At 39.3% G+C, this 19183-nt stretch overlaps 1 protein-coding gene across 2 annotated transcripts; it reads left to right on the forward strand.

Moving 5' to 3' along the window:
- Positions 1 to 202: 202 nt before the first annotated feature.
- Positions 203 to 18545, forward strand: LOC121080626 (arrestin domain-containing protein 3-like). 2 transcript variants are annotated; one of them, XM_040578776.1, is made up of 9 exons: positions 203 to 964; positions 4888 to 4969; positions 8310 to 8457; positions 9698 to 9800; positions 10296 to 10552; positions 10961 to 11123; positions 11920 to 12074; positions 12392 to 12453; positions 13760 to 18545. In XM_040578776.1, exons 1-9 carry the CDS (start codon positions 685 to 687, stop codon positions 13839 to 13841), a joined length of 1332 nt encoding a protein of 443 aa, XP_040434710.1. In that variant the 5' UTR covers positions 203 to 684; the 3' UTR covers positions 13842 to 18545. The 2 variants fall into 2 exon arrangements, with proteins under 2 accessions (XP_040434710.1, XP_040434711.1); XM_040578777.1 differs by lacking the exon at positions 12392 to 12453 and having other exon boundaries at positions 211 to 964.
- The last annotated feature ends 638 nt before the right edge of the window (positions 18546 to 19183 follow it).

Consider the following 19183-nt stretch of genomic DNA (forward strand, 5'->3'; position numbering starts at 1 on the left):
TCCGGGGCCCGACGCTCACTTCCCGCTGCTCGATTTCAGCTGTCAGCTCCTTCCGAGATACGGCGAGGCGAGGCGAGGCAAGGGGCGGGGCAAGGGGCGGGGCGAGGCGAGGGGCGAGGCGAGGCGAGGCAAGGGGCGGGGCAAGGGGCGAGGCGAGGCGAGGCGAGGCGAGGGATCGAAGTCCTCCGGACAAGGAGCCCTCGCACCCCCCCCGCCACAGGCGTTTTTTTCTCAGTTTTTCAGTACCTATCTCAACACCGCACTGCAAGCTCACAATGGAGCCCTGGCTCCGCCAGGGAGCGCTCCGACTCTCTGCGCAGAACGGAAGCAATAACAAGAAAAACGCGCACGGCAGGGAAGATACTCGTAAGCAGCGGAGGAAACAGCCGCCACGACTCGACTCGCGCATGCGCGGCGGGGTTGTTTTTCACAAAGCTGTTCTTAAAGTGAGCTGGCAGCGTGTGGGCAGTTGTCTTTGTAAGGAGATTGTAGCGCTGTCCGGCCGCTGCTGCCTTAGTAATTTCGATGAAGCGTTTGTAGGGGCACGCTGATCTTGTTGTCACGCTCTTTGCGTGGCAGAGGCGTTGTTCAGCGTAAAGGGAGGATCACGTTTTGTATGAGACCTTGTTGTTTGTTTTTTTTTTTTTTTCTTACAGTATATTTTTATACGTTTTGTTTTAAAATATGGTGCTAGGGAAGGTAAAGAGTTTGACAATAAGCTTTGATTGTCTTAATGATAGCAATATCCCCGTCTATTCTAGCGGGGACACAGTCTCAGGAAGGGTCAGTTTAGAAGTTACTGGGGAAATTAGAGTAAAATCTCTTAAAATTCATGCAAGAGGACATGCAAAAGTACGTTGGACTGAATCTAGAAATGCTGGATCTAACACTGCCTATACGCAAAATTACACTGAAGAAGTAGAGTATCTTAACCATAAGGACGTTCTACTTGGGCACGGAAGAGGTAAGATTTTTCATCTATGCATTCACTACATGCAGACGTTTTTCCAGAAAAAGACACATCTTTGCATCGTCTTGGTTTGTCCCTTTTTAATATGCAGTCTCGTAGAGCTCACTATTTCTAAAGATGAGGAAATGCTGGTTACATTCTTAGGTTTTACTTTTGGTTTGAACGTTTGCTTGCTATTAAAACCATGTTGAGGTGCATTTTCAAAGTACCTGCAATCAGAACTTTCTTAAAAATACTTGCCTTTTAACAGAGTCTTTTCATAAGGGTTTGCATTTTTTTGATATAGGTTGGGTTTTTTTATATATGCAGTGTGGCTTTTTTCTTAGTAACATTAGCAGGATTTGTTTCTCTGGGGAAAATAACCGTTAAATCAAAGCCAGATATGCAGTAAATTACTTTTTTTTGGTAGTATCCTATCGAATCATAAATGTAATTAAAACATAACATTAGACTTCTTGATACGTAATAGATACCAGTCTAACTTTCAGGCTGATATGTGATGATTTTTAAGGTTGATTCATTGTTGGCATATAAAAGATTCCCTGTGGCTTTGACGCGCTATCGCCACCCCACCTGTAATTTTCTATCTCTTCCTTTGTTCTAAACTAGTATACTTGTAAATTACTTTCATTTCTTTTATTCAACCCCTCTATGGGGGACTCAAATGTAAAAATCTGTCTGAAAGGCCAAATAGGAGGTCATGGTTCTACGATCCGAGCATCGCTTCTGAGCTAGGGAGTTCTGGAACCTGCATTCAATGAAAATCTGGTCTGCTAAGTCCCTATAGAAACGGAAAGTGCCCTACAAATTCCTTTATTTGGGGTATGGAAATGGAGTATTGCATTGTGAACAGGATTGGGGATCTTAAGTTTGATAATCTATTGTTCGCATAATTACGTTGTGAAAGTATAAGGGACTCTGAGCTTTTTTTCTGAAGTTTCCACCCTTTGTTAGAAGCGGTTCAATCCTGTTTGGGACGCGTCCTGGGAAGAAGGGAGGGAGTACTCCTCTCACCAGATTGGTTGCACAAGTCAGGTGGTGGCAATGACTTAATTCCTAGCACAAGAAAATGTTAAAACTGATTACATACTTTGGGTCGGGTGTTTTGATGTGTTATATTGGGTTGGTTGGTTTGTGGTTTTGGGTGTTTTGTTTGTTTGCTTTTAATATGCAGCATGTTTATTGCAGAGATCCTCAGCAGTAAAACGCAATTTTTAAAGAAGCTCAACTAGATTGCATTGAGCCTTTTATTTAGCACTTCTGAAGTAAATACTGTAGCAGAGTGGAGTTGCTATTGATTTTAATTATGTTATCACGATGCAAGCAAGCGCGGGTCACTCATGAAGTGGTTTTGTAGCTCAAGTGTTCTTTATACTACCACCTTATAAATAATCCTCTCATATGAAAGTTTGTTCGTCCCTGGTTTGCAGATGACAGAAACGTGCAAACATGCGTAAGTCGTACATAGCAGGATGTATGCTTAAGCAGCGGTGCTGACTTTGCATGTGGACTGTCGATACAAATGCTGACCCCGATAGTAAGTGCTTGGTTTTGGCTGGAAAGGGAACCAGGGAAGGGACATATCTGATATGTTCCGACACCAGAAGCTGCATGTGTGGCACATAAAAACTTACAGTTGTCCTGGCACACCGCTGCCCCTCGGCTGCAGGGACAGGACTGGGAATGCTCGCCGCCATTGAGTGGAGTTTAACTCAACACCTTGTACCCTAGTATAGTCCGGACAGGCCACTCTCTGTCCCCGCCTTGTCATTGGTCTGCTGGGGTTTGTTAGCGTGTTGCTAAAGCGATGCCAGCCGCTGATTATAGGGGCTGGGACGTGGGGGAAGAGCGAGGCTGAGGCAGTAGGTTCTCTTGTCCGTGCTCTGGTGTGTGCTGGGGGCGGGGCGAACGGACTCTGGTCTGCTCTGTGCAGGGTTGGGGGCGCTACGGGCCCCTCTTGCCTGAGGAGTTAGCAGAGTATGCGCGGTGGGGGTGAATATAAGTTAACCCGCCCCTTGGTTTCCCAGCAAGGTAGTTTCAATTCAGCAGTTGCTGCTTTCTCCCTTGCTGCCTGCCTTTCCCCCCGGTTATGGATCCAATCGCAGCCTTGGTAGGACGCTGGGGGCGCTGCACTGCTAAGGGGGAGTGCTGTCACCCTTGTCACTTCTTGTTGGGAACCGGGCCTGCCTGGCAACGTTGGCCTTGACCGTTCAGAGGGCACACTGCCTCTCTTGGGAAAGTCCATCTCTGAGGACAGACAGAAACATTCAAGCTCCTGCCGCACACATCCACTGGGCCAGCAAAGGGTGGCTGTTGGGACACATGGCCCTGCAGCCTCTCGCATCCCTCACTTGGTTGTCTTTCCCCTCCCAAGCCCCTGGCCAGCACTGTCTATAATCGCCTTCCAGTAACGGTCAGCACATGTTCCTAAGAGAAGTGCAGGACTGGGGTGTCGCCTTGCACATGGCACAGGGCAGGCTGGGGCAAGCCAGCAGCCATGGCCCTGTGGTATGAGGAAACCAGATGGTGAGGCATGGATAGTGCTCCTCCCTCTCCTTAGCTCTGTGGTAGTCAGGCTAGGCTGTGAGCAGAGTTGCTGAGCAAATGTGGTGGGGTGTAATGTATACTACATGTATATGAGTGGCTGGCAGGGGATCTGCTCAGGCTTATTTAGGCCAGTCCTCTCCTGCTCCAGTCTAGTCTGTGATTGACAGCTCGGTACTTGTTTACCACGGTTCTGCTGCTCAGGCTCAATGGGACTGCTGATCTGGCAGGAAGGAAGTGAAGAAGGGATAAAAAAAACTTATGTGCAAGAAAGATTATAATTTAAATTTTAAAAAAAGACTAAAAAACCTCCAAGTGTTTTTTAACAAAACAAGCATTATACACATTGTTTTGCTCTTTCAGTGTATTGAATGCTACTTACACAAATGCATCCTCAGCACAATGTCATGAAATAAGAATCTTCTAGTGTTCTTATATTTTTGCATAGGTTTGTTTCGGCATTTCTGGTGCACCAAAGAAATTAAAGCATCAGTGTTTTTGTAGGACAATGGGAACTAAAAAAAAAAAAATCTTAAAATGTACAAACATTCCTTCATGATGTTTCAGACTATTAACAATAGGTAGTGTCTTTTGCATAATCCCACTATGTGTGTTTTTATTACTCCAATGCTTTTGTATATGAGATGCTCAATTATTTTCTGTAAATAACTTTCTATTTGATGGAATTGACATTTTTCTGGTTTCATAGTAATTACATTGGCACAAACAACAATTTTTTTTTGAGCATTTAAAGCAATACAAGGAATTGTGACTATAAACCAAGGCCAGCTTTTTTTGTTGAAATTTAGGAAATGTTTGGGTCTTTGCGATTCAAGCAAAATCGAGCTAAACTTTGGATTTTTTTATACGTTAACTCTAAACAACATTAATTGGACAGCTTTGCCACCTTTTGTGCCCTGAATTTGTTTGGACACTTGCTAGGCAGGAGATAGAAGGAAGCTGAATTAATACTATTAAGTTATCTTAGTATTATAAAGTTCTCTTTCATTTTAAGTTCTAACTAGAAATCCTATTGGAAAACATGAGTTTCCATTACAGATCTCTCAGGCAGGCCTAGAAATGGCAGCAGTTAAAACTATGTCAGTACTCTAAATCAAGATCATAAATTAAAACAAGTTAGCTTTTATATAAGGTGAATCTGGGAATCTTGCCTAACCTTAAAAATTCTGCAGCCATACATCTAGTAGTTAATGCAAATGGACTGGAGAGATTTTTTTTTTTTGGGACGCTGTGTTCTTAGTATTGTAAAGAACTTATAACCCCCTCTTATTCTGGAAAAAAAACCTATATAATCTATTGTGCTGTATAAAATGTTCACAAGTAGAATAGCATATTGGGTTTTTATCTCCTAGATGATGACAATTCTGGAGAAGGCTTTAACACCATTCATTCAGGAAGGCATGAATATGCATTCAGCTTTGAGCTTCCACAGATGTAAGTACTTACATGCAGTACACAGCTTGTGTGAGAGAAGGCTAAAATACATACCTGCTTCAGAAAAGTTCTTGTGGATGGAGGGGAAACATTTTCAATGGCAGTAGGAGTTGTGCTCAGACATGCAATAGAGGGCATAAAAGCAAGCTCTTCAATTTAATGAGATTAAACTGGTTAAGAGTTTTTCACCAAACAGGAGCTCATTGTTGCCCAGTTGGTTCCTCTCTCTTTTGACTGAGGTCTATTGACTCGTTATGTCTTGTAGTATTTTACCCCTTCACAGGAGAAGGGAGGCGAATATGTGTTGAGTCCTGCAGAGTGGCTGAGGTATCTTCTAAATGAAACAAGATTTTTACTGGAGCCATGTAGGCCGTCAGAACTAGTGATAACAGCTTAACTGTTTAGGCTCACTCTGAAACAAATATGGCAAGTATCTGTTTGAACAAAACACAAGCATCGCATTTGAACAAAAGAAGAGGTTTTAGTTTTTCTAGTTTAAATGGGATGTATGTACTCAGGGTGACCTTTATGCAAAAAGCCAGGGTGGAAATAAGGAAATGGATGGGTGGATGAAGCAAGAAACATTCCCATACCTAATCCCACTTGTCTCAGAAAGCAAAGGTGAAGCAAGAGTGATAGCAGAAGTCTTAAGATAAATTCACACACAAACGCACAAAAAAAGTTTGAGGTGTCCAACATATACCTAGTGAAGGGAAGATTTACACATAGAGGAGTTACCAATGTGGAAATTAGCTAAAACACAAGTTGCAGGAAAATTAAATACAAAAGAACAGAGAGAATCTGGAAATAGATGAAAGGGAGGCAGGAAGGAGCCTTCTACTGTAAAAGCCAAGTGCTGAAGTCACAAAGGTTAAAAAAAGTTGACAGAATATTAGACTAGTGCCTAATACTACAGCTAATAAACAATCTGCTTATTAGAGGGGCTGGCTTTAGCAGAACCTGTAGATGATAAATGCTTTTATGGATCAGTTTCAGGAAATACCACAGGGCTTTACAGTAGATTATATTGGAACACTGAAGAAGACCCATATATATGGAGACTTTTAGAAGTCAATTTAAGGTTCAGATGAAAATATAATCTATAACAGGGGTCTTTCAAACTACAGCCCATGGGCCGGATATGGCCCCTCAGGGTCCTCAATCTGCCCCCCGGTATTTATAGAACTCCACCCCCTGCCGGGGGTTGGGGAGGGAAACCAAGCAGCCGCAGATGACTGCCTGCCACTTCATCCGCACGCCGGCCCCCTGTTTAAAAAGTTTGAGGACCTCTGATCTATAAGAAGTGATAAGGATCATGCTAATATTCCCTCGAGTTGGAAGGGATGTTCAAATGTGAAAGAACAAAACAGTATATGTGAATATTTAATATCAAACATAATATTCCACAGATAACCAGTAAAATAGCAAAAGCATTGATTGAAATGCTAAAGTTCTTGTCAAGTGACTTGAAGGAATAACTATGAAGCTATCTTTGATAATACTGAAAAAATGAAGGCTGGTAATAAAAGGCCTGAAGAACCCTAGTTTGACACTTCCTCCTTACTGTTTCTTGCCATTATATATCCATAGAATATTTCTAACATTTATTTAAAACAAAACCAATGTGGTGGGTTGACCTTGGCTGGCTGCCAGCCCGCCACACAGTTGTTCTCTCATTCCCCCTCATAAACAGGACAGGGAGAGAAAATAAGATGGATAAACTTGTGGGTTGAGATAAAGGCAGCTAAGAAAAACAGAAGTCATACACAGAAGCAAAGCAAAAATAAAAATTCATTCACTACTTCCCATCAGCAGGCAGATGTCCAGCCACTTCCTAGGAAGCCGGGCCTCTGTATGTGTAGTGGTTGCTTGAGAAGACAAACATCATAACCATGAATGTCTGTGTCAGCCCCTCACCCCCTTCAGCTTTTATTGCGGAGCATGGTGTCATATGGCATGGAATGTCCCCTTGGTAAGTTTGGGTCAGCTGTCCTGGCTATGTCCCCTCCCAACCTCTTTCCCACACCCAGCCTATTGGCCTTTGGGAATGGGATGTTAGAGAGACAGCCTTGATGATATGCAAGCACTGTTCAGTAGCAGCCAAAACACTAGTGTGTGAACAACACTGTTCTAGCCACAAATGCAAAGCACAGCACTATATGGGCTGTTATGAGGAAAGTTAACTGCATCCCAGCCAGACCCAGTACAACCAAATACAAAGCAGTAGTGAAAAAAACAAGACCCTGGTTGGCCTTACAGATTTTGCCTTAAAGGATACTGGGGCAGGATGAGGCATTTAAGACCAATTAGAAAATCCTTTCATTTGTGTTATTAAGGGGGGGAAGTAAACACTTCAGATCTGCAAATAGAGATGCTAAACCTGTAGCAGAAAGAATCATTCTAGTCAAGTACTAGCACAGCTAGTATTATTTCCTATAGGAGTTAGGGAGAGAAGTTTTGCCCATAACTATCTCTTATTATGATGCATTTCAAAGATAGTACAATATAAAAACTCTTCCTTTGAGTTTTAAGGCAAAAAATCTTAGGAAAAGATAAGTTATAGTGAACTGGACATGACTGGAATATAAAAATTTTACACGCCTCATGCTATGCCGATGGGGGGGGGGAAGAGAGGAGGGGAAAAAAAGGGTAATTCTGAAAGGTTTGAAGTCCCTTTCCACATTCTTCTACGCCACCCCCACCCCCCAGGGCTTCCTTTGTCTTTCAGCATTCAGAGCAGAATAGTATTTATAATTTTTATATGTATATATAAATACATTAAATGGCCTCATCAGGGTAAAGGAAAATGAGAAGATGCTCAAAATAGCCTCTCTCTATTCAGAACTCTAAATTGAGGTATTTAACTACCATACTTAAGGCAAAACAAACTACACAAACTATAAAAGCACTCAGTTATAACTAAAATAAGCCACTGAGATACCAGCCAATTAAATAATACACAATTACTTACAGAATACAATATCCAAAACAAGAATTGGATGATACTAATGCTAATTTTACATGATGGCCTTAATTTGACCTTAAAAGGCATGCTTTATTCTACACTTGAAAATGGCCTCTTAAGGCTATAGGAAATGTGTACTCTTCTGGCATTTTCTAGCACAATTATTTAATTGATTCTTAAAGTTTCTACAAAGCTACTGTTGGATGAATTGGAGATGATATTTTCTCCCAACTTTAATCTTACATTTTTCTGAGATATGGAAACTTTGCAAATAAGTTATATTTATTATGATGCACTAAAATACAGTTCTAAATCAACTGTATCATTATTGGAAAGAGAAAAATTTTACTCAACTCTGACCTTTGTCTTGCACAGACCACTTGCTACCTCATTCGAAGGCAGACACGGCAGTGTGCGCTATTGGGTGAAAGCTGAATTGCATAGGCCTTGGCTTCTACCAGTAAAACTAAAGAAGGAATTTACAGTCTTTGAACATATAGATATCAACACTCCTTCATTACTGGTAAGAACTGACAGTAAGAACTCTTTCTGGCATAAAAATAATGAAGTATAATAACTGAAACAACATCAACATGTAATTTTACCTAATATTTATTTGCTAGTTTAACTACAGCTCTTCTTTTAAGTATTATATCAGTTTAGCAACTTGTTAGCCTTCAAAATACTAGCAGTTAAGTTATCCTGTACTTGGAGTTGCTTGATTTCCATGGTACAAAAAATGCATTCCTCAATCTAAATAGATACTACTAAATTGTAGAATCTAATTAAGGAAGAAAACTTGGTGAACTGTTCCTCTTCAATTATAAATAGACTAATCTATGGAAGGAGCAGTGCAACTCTTAATGTTTTAGTGAGGGACTGCTAATTTAAAAATGCAAAGTAAAAAAATGGACTGCAGTGCATAACTGATAATTTCCATATGGATAGTTTTCTACTGATGGGGAGAAATTATCACAATTCTGTATAATCCTTTCCTGAAATTTCATTTTATTAAAGCAACTTCAATATCTCAACTGCTTTTAATGAGGACTTTATTTCATCTGGCCCAAAAATCCTTTATTTCATCCCTTCCTCAAATTATAATCTGGGGGGGATTAGAAGTTGATTGAAATGAGTTTGTGTGTATGGGTGAAAAAACAGGCTTGCAAAGGGACCTTGCAGAAACTCGATTAAAATCAAAGGTCTGTCATTTGACTTCAATGGGCTTTGGATCAAGCCCTGAATCCTGATGTGTAAAATAAATTGTTTGTTTTAACTATAGATGAAACAGGATCATTCAGAAACTGAGAAAATAGCAGGAGTCAAAATTACAGTATTGTAGCTTAATTATTTTGCTTCTGAAATACAGCTTAATGGGCATCACTAAGATATTCTAATTTACTGTTAAATTAAAAGCTCTGCAATAGTATGTTGGGATGTGTAGGTTATGAATGAAACCTTTTGTGTTATGCTATACAGTATTTATTTTTAGTATTAAAAACTTGTTTTAAATATGGCTGTAGTATAGAGGCAGAAAAAGCAGTATGTATTAATACTGTATTAAGTAATGGAATTAGGATGAACATGTATCTGTATAATGCTGTTTAAATTACTTGAGACTTTTCCTATGAAAGTAGCTTTGTTTATCAAAATATGTAATAATAAGCACATTATGAAAATTATTGTTTTCCTGTGTTGATTTAAATACCTGAAGAGATTCATGGAGTACCTAATTTAATGGACAATATTTTCTCTTCTTGCAGTCACCCCAAGCAGGTACAAAAGAAAAGACTCTATGTTGTTGGCTTTGTACCTCAGGCCCAGTATCCTTAAGTGCCAAAATTGAAAGAAAGGGCTATACCCCAGGTATGTAATAAAGTAATTAGAGTATATGTTTTTAATTCCCTTCTAAAGCTAGGGTTTGTGCTTACTGTTTTTATATAAATAAAGCATTAAGGATATTTTTCTACCTCAGTCTGCATTTAGCAATCTTCTCTGTATACTTTGCTAACTAAGATAGCGCTACTTGTATCTAGATTGTTAAAGGACCTTATCCATTAGACTGGTATGTTTTGGTTGGGGTTTTTTGTGTGCACTGTTTATTGGGTTTTTTGTTTGCTTGTAGTTTCTTTGGGTTTTTAGTGTTTTGTTGTGGTGGTGGTTTTTTTTTCAGTTTTAGAACAGCTCATCTTGCTTCTATCAGCATCAGTGGATGTTTTTCCAGGTAGAGCAGTGATAGCAGCATCTGGTGCGTTACAACAGTATACAGAATGTGACAGTTTGCTTAAGCTGCCTTGTAAATGTAAAGAGAACTTGAAATTCTGGGTTGTGTTGTTTTGGGTTTTTTTTTGTTTGTTTCAGGTGAATCAATTGAGATATTTGCTGAAATTGAGAATTGCTCTTCCCGTATGGTGGTGCCAAAGGCAACCATTTTCCAAACACAAGCATTCTATGCCAAAGGGAAAATGAAGGAAGTCAAACAGCTTATTGCCAACCTCCGTGGGGAATCCTTGTCATCTGGCAAAACAGAAACCTGGAATGGCAAACAGTTGAAAATTCCACCCGTTTCCCCTTCAATCCTTGACTGTAGTATAATCCGTGTGGAGTATTCACTGATGGTATGTTGGGTGGTCTGTTTCTCTCTGTGAGTAGCTTCCAACGTTCCAAACAAATTCCTAGCACAGTGTTTTGTGATAATTTAGTTATGAAATAAGTACGTGTTCTGGTATTGGTGTCCTGACAGGAGATTTGGTAAGTAAATTTAGTTTAAATCTTTTAAGTTCTCAAAACAGTTGTGTGTCAACTAAGCAAGTTTTAATGAATAGGCTGCATTTCCATGTGTGGGCTTATGTTAAGACTCTTAACTTGAAGAACTTGTGTCTCCATAGGGGCATGGGCCCTAAAAGAGACTATTAGAAACAAACTCCTCATGGAAACTTCCATAGAAAGACAACTCTAGACTAATATTTGTGGGGTTTTATCAACACTTCATATCTTAATCATACACTCATTTCATATTTCTTCAGGTATATGTTGATATTCCAGGAGCCATGGATTTATTCCTTAACTTGCCACTGGTCATTGGTACCATTCCTCTGCATCCATTTGGTAGCAGAACATCGAGTGTGAGCAGCCAGGGTAGCATGAACATGAATTGGCTTGGTCTGACACTGCCTGAAAGACCAGAAGGTAACTTGACAATGCAAATCCCAATCAATTTGCTACTGTTTTGATTTTTGTCTGCTTTATTCATTGTGGTCTTGCCAACAGAATCAAATTGCATGCTTTCATAATAAAGCCCACAGGAAATGTGTTGTGATTTGTTTTCTTGCCACCTGTTTGTCCTATGTAGAAGAACAGTTTCTTCCTTCTCTGCCTTTTTCTCTCTAGTGAAATCCATCTGCCTTGGAAGGTGGCAGAAATAAAAGCACAGGAGGCAATTGTATCTTTGCACAACTTCATTACTTCCACCTCCAGTGTCCCAATCGCATCCTTGGTTATAAGGCATTACAAGCCACAATAACAGTTTCTGGGGTCTCTCACCAGCCTTAGTAGCCAAGGCTTTGTGAAAATATAAAATTCTTTTCTATGGGAAACCTCTTATGACCAAAGAGAATTATGTATTTCTTTCCTACTGTTTTCACATATCTAATATTCTGGGTTTAACTGCAAATCCCAGATCTGGAGACTTCTGGAGTGCAGAGGACTGCAATGTTCTGTCATTTGTACTTCTACAGAAATTCTCTTTATGCTTTAAATTTTAAGGGGATTATTAAGCCACAATAAACAGTGGTCAGTCTGGTTTTGAACATAAGCTTAATAGTAGAATAAAATGGTCTAGTCTCCCTCTCTTTAACAATTTTTTTAAGAAATCACCTACATGCTGGTGAATCTTACAGTGATTAACGTTTAATATTAATCATGTTATATATTTTGACATGCATAAGAATTTGTTGTTTGAACTGCATCTACCTTCTCCCTTTAGCACCTCCAAGCTATGCAGAAGTGGTCGCAGAGGAAAACAGACAGTCCAGCCACACACCTATAGCTGCTTTTGATGATTTTGAGAGAGCACTTCAAGGACAGTTATTTGCATACATCCAGGAGTTCCGTTTTCTTCCTCCACCTTTATATTCAGCAGTAAGTATATCTGTCAGAATATGATGGCTCATCTATTGTTTCTGGGTCTTGGGGTGTGTGTGTGGGGTTTTTTTGTTTTTTTGGGTTTTTTTGTCTTGAGGAATAAGTTTAGGAAGCTGTTTCTCCTTCCTAAAATTACAAGAAACTGTTAAAATGATGAACACAGAGTAAGTTTGGTTTTGGGGAGGATTTTTGTTTCTTTCTAAGATGCAGATGAATTGCATCGAGAGTTTTCCTTGCCTGTTTTACAACATGGGTTACCCTTTTCTATTTTTATTTTATTTTTAACATGAACTCTACAACCTTAAACTTAAAAGGTGCTCTGTGAAGTGCCTTGGCTTCTCTATCGTGCTATTTCCTGGAGCTGCAGACTTGGAAGGTAATTTTCCTTGGCAGCATTCTTCCCTAGTCTAATAATTTCTGGAAATTTTCAAAGGGATGTTTACCATTTTAGTAACTTTTTTAACTTGTGTATTAAAAATAAAAAAATAAGGCTTCAACTCTTTCACTTCTACTGCTTCCTAACATTTTTATAGTAACCACTAAACTGTTTTGCCTGCATGTGTGTTTAAGTTCTGTGGATTTAGGGCTTTCAGAAGTAGTAACATACTGGTATTCATTTCTGACTTAAGTTTTCATCAATACTTTTGGCCTTTACAGAACTAAAAATGCAGCCACTGAATAATCATGAATGAGATGCAAATTTCAAAGCTTCTCATGTTTATGTTTTTCAAGAAAAAGCAGTGATATAGGATAAAAGAAAAATATCCCCTGGCCAAATTTTGTCTGAATTCACTCACTTGAAGAAAATAGTATTATGTAGCATGATTCTTCTTCCTTTCCTCCCCCCTCCTTGAAACGCTACTGTGCTAATGAACAGGCAGAGGGGTGTGTTTTCTGTGCTGGACACTTTCCTGAGGACTCTGCTACAGCTTAACTCTAGAGCACAGCTCCTGAGTCCTTTTCATTTTAGGTACTTTGAGATTTAGAAAGAAGACTTTTTTTAAAAAAAAAACAGACAGACAAGGTTATATGAAATTAACTGATTTAATGTAGTCTAAAAGGTGCACTGTACACTTAAATTATTCTTACCATCCAGTTGTTGAGACCTAAGCTAGCAGGCTTTACCCCTCCTTTCTCCTATAGAAAGGAAGAAGAGGTAAGGTTTAGAACACATGAACTCTTTGAAACAACTCAGGATATTTGAGTATTAACTACTTTGAAATTAAAAAGTAAATAATTTTTTGTATTGATAACTATCTGCCTCTTCAAGAAAAACTTATGTGCTTCTTTCAAATCAATTAACTTTCTTAAATTATGTTTCTAGTAATATGTCCGGTCATCTTTTTGTATATATAATTCAAAAGCCTTCTGTGCTAGTAAAGCAGAAAATTCTGAAGTTTTATATTAGTTACCATGCTTACCCTTAAATTACCATCAACTTGTTTTAAATTCTTCCACTGTATCTAATATTAATATTTCTATTAACTTTTATCCAAAGTCTTGTTTGACTAGAAGATTTTTTTCAATTATTTCAATAACCTTTGGACTGGGAATGCCATATATCATTGTTTTAAAATTATAAAATTTCATTTTTATTTCTAGAAGTTGACTTTAAAATGTACTGGGTGGTTGTTGATTTGTTTGGTTTGGGGTGTCTTTTGGTTTTGTTTGTTCTTTGTTAGATTGATCCAAACCCAGATCAGCCCACAGATGAGAGACCATCTTGCCCCTCTCGTTGAAGGAATCCATAAAAAGCTGACTTGACTTGGGTTTTGAATCACACCTGCTGTGTTGAAGATAAAGGTGTCATAGTGGAGGCTTGCTTTTAAAAGAAGTGGTATTGCTCTTGCCTGTATGGTAAATAAATGAAAAAAACAATACTAACAACGCTTGTGATCATGCTTTGACACCTACAGCACGTCATAGGACTGCTCCGCGTGCTTGAAAATCTGAGGCCCCCTCCCTTAAGTAGTGGCACATACTAGGAGCAGCCTTACTAGCATATAGTCACATATTTCAAAACACTGAAACCATGTTGTAAGAGAGGAATGGCTGCTACTTATGATTTGAAAATTTGCACATGCTTATTGCTTATGTTATGCAGTTCAGTGTCACTACAGCTTTTTCTCATTTATGATGGACTGTTGTTACCCCCTCCTTAATTGTTTGCAATCTGTGTAACAAGGAACAAAAGAAAGCTTTGACAAAAAAAAAGCAATGGAGACTGACAAATGCACTGATGTTTTTAAAATTTAATGTAGCCTGGACTTTACCTGCATATGCACATGCTCAGAATTGTCCTAGTAGACTGATCATGCATCACCTCTTCAGCCTGGATCCTATTGTGGATTTATTTACAGATATGCCTTCAAGCTAATCCTTCTTGCTGTATGTTTTGCAGCCAACTGTAGTAGACAAGCAACAGATATGTAGGGGTAGGGGAAGAGATAACAGAAGGAAACTAATAAGAGACTTTGTCAAGATTGTATACTTTCTTAAATCTTTTAAGAATTTGTTGCCTTTCTGCTATTATTGCAAAGCAACATTTTGTTACAGACTGTCTAAAGATCACTTAATCTCAGGTGAACTCATCACTTGCCAAACTGTTAGAATGATATTTGTTTTGTTGTGTTGCACTGTTGAGTTACTTTTCTTTTGGATTTGTTCTTTGAGGGGGATTTTGAATAGGGACGTGCACAAAACATACAAAGTAAAAGCAGCACCAGCAGACACCAGCAAAGTGTGAAAAGAACTTTAAAAGGGGATAGTCATATGCTGTCCAGGATTCATAGACAGATATCTTAACTAGTAGGGATGGGAAGGAGAAGGTTGGTTTGTTTGGGTTTGTTTTTATATAAATAACATGTAGTTACCTAATCACCAAAAATTCTATATAAAATGAGTCTCCAGTAGAAAGTATATTTCAGACTGCAAGAAAAGTTTGATCTATGGCAACTAAGCAACGGTTCAGTTTGTGCACTTTGTATTGTCTTCAGTGTTTATGATACTCTATCATAGAATACCAGGTTGGAAAGGGACCTCTAGGATCGTTTGCTCCAACCTTTCTTAGCAAAAGCACAGTCTAGACAAGATGGCCCGGCACCTGTCCCCCTGTCCAGCTGAACCTTAACAGTGTCCAGTGTTATGGAAACCACTACTTCCCAGGGGACATTATTCCAATATCTGATTGTTCTTGTGAAAAAAATTTTCCTCTTGTGTCCAATTGGAATCTCCCTATGAGTAGCTTGTACCCATTGCAGCCTTTTTTTTCTTTTTCTTTTTTTTTTTCCATGTGACTCCTTGTAAAAAGGGAGGTCTTAATCTTCTTTGTAGCCACCCTTTAAATACTGAAACATGGTGATAAGGTCTCCCCTAAGCCTTCTCTTCTCAAGGCTGAACAAACTCAATTCTCTTGCCTTCCTCATATGGTAGGCCTCCCAGTCCTTTGATCATCTTTATGGCCCCTCTGGACCCTCTCCAAAACATCTTTTTTTTTTTTTTTTTTTTTGTATAGTGGGGACTAAAACAACACAGTATTTCAGGTGTGGCCTGACAAGTGTTGAGTGGAGTGGGATAATGATGACTTTATCTCTGCTGGCGATGCCCTTGTTGATGCAACTCAGCATCCTGTTGCCTTTCTTTGCTGCAGCAGCACTCATATTGAGCTTGTTGTCCATCAGGACCCCTAGGTCCCTTTCCATAGGTAGATCCCAGCCTGTGCTGTGTTCCTGGATTATGTTTTCCCAGATGCAAGACCTTACACTTGTCTTTGTTGAATTTCATAAGGTTCTTGTTAGCCTATTCTTCCAGCCTATCCAGGTCTTTCTGCAGAGTGGCTCTCCTGAGGTGTCCTCTGCCAATGATGCCAAACTGAGTGGGGAAAACTTCATAAGGGTATGCTTGATCCCATAATCTGGATTGCTTATGAAGATATTAAACATAAGTATCAATCCCTGGGGGACCCCACTTGTGACAGGTTGAAAAGGAGTTATTTACCACCACTCTCTGGGTGCAGCCTGTCAGCTAGTTCCCCACCCACTGCACAGACTATTTGTCTAGACTGCAACGCATCAGTTTCTCTAGGAGGAGGCTGTGGGAAATTATTGAAAGCCTTGGATAAATCAATTTAGACAGTGTCCACCACTCACCCCACATCAACTGAGCAGGTTACTTTGTCATAGTAAGCAATCAGGTTTGCCAAGCATGATTTGCCCTTGGTGAATCCATGCTGGCTTTTCCCAATCACATGCTTCATTTGACTTGTGATAGCCCCCAGGAGGATTTGTTCCATAACTTTCCCAAGGACAGAAGTAAGACTGATGGGCCTATAATTTCCTGGATCCTCCTTTAAGCCCTTCTTGTAAATGGGGGTGACATTAGCTTTCTTCCAGTCTTCTGGGACATCCCCTAATCTCCACAACTTCTCAACGTCAGCCAGTTCTCTTAACACTCTCAGGTGGATATTGTCAGAGCCCATCAATTTGTAGGGGTCAAGCTCCTTTAACAGTTCACATATCAACTCTTCCTTCACTGACAGTGGATTTGTGTTTGCATCAACCTGGATTTTTGTTCCCAAGGCCTGGGGCCCAATACTGCTGGTAAAGACAGAGGTGAAGAAAGTGTTGAGACTCTGTGCCTTTTCAGTGCTGTTGGTGGCTAATTCACCTCTCCTGTTTAACAGTAGGCCAATGCTTTCCTTCTGTTTTTGCTTGTTTACGTACCTGCAGAACCCTTTCTTGTAGTTTTTGACATCTCTGGCTAATTTCAAATTGAGCTGAACTTTTGCTTTTCAAACTGCATCTCTGCATGCCCTGGCAAATGCCCTTGTAGTTCTCAATGAATATTTGTCTGTGTTTCCGTCTCTGGTACACTTTGGTCTTGGTTTTGAGCAGGCTTGGAAGCTCACGCTTAAGCCAAGAGGGTCTGTTGCTCCACCTACTTCCCTTCCCTTTAAAGGGGATGAACTAGTTTTGTGCTTCCAGGAGAGCATTCTTGAAAAACTCCCAGCACTTGCTACCTCCTTTATCTTCTATGGAAGCTCCCTACGGAATCCCTCCCAACTGATCTCTGAGCAAGCTGAAGTTTGCTCTTCTAAAATCCAAAAACTTTGCCTTAGTACTAACCTTTAGCATGCTCAGTAGGATCCCAAACTCCACAATATTGTGATCACTGCAACCAAGGCTATTACTAACCAATATAGTACAAAGCAGGTTTTCTTGGTTTGTGAGTAGCAAGTCTGGCAGTGCCACATTCCTGATTGGCACATCTAACATTTGTATGAGGAAGTAGTTCTCTATACATTCCAAGAACTTGATGGATGACATGTGAGCTGCTGTATTGGTTCTTCCAACAAACGCCTGGGTAGTTGAAGTCACTCCTAAGAACCAGGTTCTGTTGACCTAAAGCTTGCTTAGGGGACCCAAATATTCCTTCATGTTGGCCTTATCCTCTTGGTTGGAGGTCAGTAGCAGACTATAAAAAAAAAAAGTAAGACTAAAACTATAATAAAACTGGGTCAGAGTATCACTGTTTGCTGACAATTGCTCTGATTGTCTCCTGGACTACTCCTGAGAGCTTTAAAACAAACAAAAAACCTAAAAACTTTAAACATACATTCATCTAGGAAGTGAGAAATAATATAGGAAAAGCACTTGCCCCATGAGTGTACCCTAAAGAAGAAAAGAATGATGGAGTCATTAGATCGGGCCAGTGCTTTTATGCTAGAGATTTGTAAATGTAAATTTTCCTTTCAGAAAACAAAAACCACAAACACATAACTATTGTAAAAGAGACATGTCTGATGTTGACTACTTAATCTATTGTGTATATGCTTGTGCAATAAAACAGCTCAGAAGGGAGGGGGAGAGGTTAAGCTGGTGGTTCTGCATGTGCTCATTCTTACAAAGTTCTGCCTTATTTTTAAGGCTTCATAAATATAACAAAATAGGCTTTTCCATAAGTGGCCTTTATGAGAACATGAAAGATGTTTCATGTTTCAAAAATGATGACAGAGTGAAATGAGAGTCACGTTTTAAGTGATTCAGTTCAAAGGTTTGGGCTTTGATAACCAAAAACTGGAAATTGGGTGATGTCTTATGCTGGCCAATTTTGTGAATGTCCCTTCCTTCTGCCCTCTAACCATACAAAATTTTAAAATTTGATAAGATTGTTGCCATAAAAGGGCATTTGGTGATTTTACCCTGTTGTTGTTTTAACAGTCAAGGGAACAATTGCTGATATACGTAGCATTAAAGTACTTGTCCCAGTATAATGGAAAACTGTATGTGAAGCAGAATTAAACAATGTTGTAGTAATTGACGTTGCATCACAGGCTGTGATCAGAGTGAAAAACTATAAAACCTTATCAAATAAAGACTTCCCATCTAAAATTTTTGTTAGTTTTTCAGAAGCATTACAGGTTCATAGTTGTAGCCCAATTTTTTATATAGAATCTTGATTTGAATTAGGAAAAAGCAAAACCCAAGCATTAGAGAAATGAAGTGCAATATTAAATGTTTGCTTTCTAGATTATATTCTATGGCTGTTTTGTTTTGCTTGGGGGTTTTGGTGGTGGTTGTTTTTTTTTTGGTGCTGAGTATGTTCTTACAGACTGTTTTAAGAAAACTGTGGAAAAGAATGTAATTTTTCCTATTGTTCTTCCTTGTGGAAAATAAACTTTTTAAAAAGTACTTTTAAATGTTTTAACTGTAAGCCATAAGATTGTTTGTGATTTAAACATTTAATATGTGTCTTTCTATAAAATAATAGCCATAAGCATCAAATTACTATAGAAATACATATGCCTATGTATCAACTACATAGGGGTGAAAAAAACTTTCTGGAGCTACACCACTGATTAGCACAAGAGCTAAGTTTCAGCACCTTCAGTTCCTTTTTCTTGTTTATATTTATGCTTTCTTGGGGCTAGGTTCCAGATGGGAAGCTACAATATAATCTCTTAAACTTAGAAAATATCAATAACTTGAAGGATATGAATGTCTTTCCAGGACACTTTAAAAATCACTGTAACTGGTGACCTCTGTTCAAGTTGTCTAGTATTTTCCAGTACATCTGATGGGGGCAGGGATCGCACATTTTCATAGGGG

This window comes from Falco naumanni, chromosome W, assembly GCF_017639655.2.
Source record: "Falco naumanni isolate bFalNau1 chromosome W, bFalNau1.pat, whole genome shotgun sequence".
NCBI classification, from domain to species: domain Eukaryota; kingdom Metazoa; phylum Chordata; class Aves; order Falconiformes; family Falconidae; genus Falco; species Falco naumanni.

Coding starts and splice junctions, on each gene's coding strand:
- LOC121080626 (XM_040578776.1), top strand. CDS start 685: ATGGTGCTAGGGAAGGTAAAGAGTTTGACAATAAGCTTTGATTGTCTT. Junction 4,970..8,309: donor AGCTTTGAGCTTCCACAGAT/GTAAGTACTTAC, acceptor TGTCTTGCACAG/ACCACTTGCTACCTCATTCG. Junction 8,458..9,697: donor TCAACACTCCTTCATTACTG/GTAAGAACTGAC, acceptor CTCTTCTTGCAG/TCACCCCAAGCAGGTACAAA.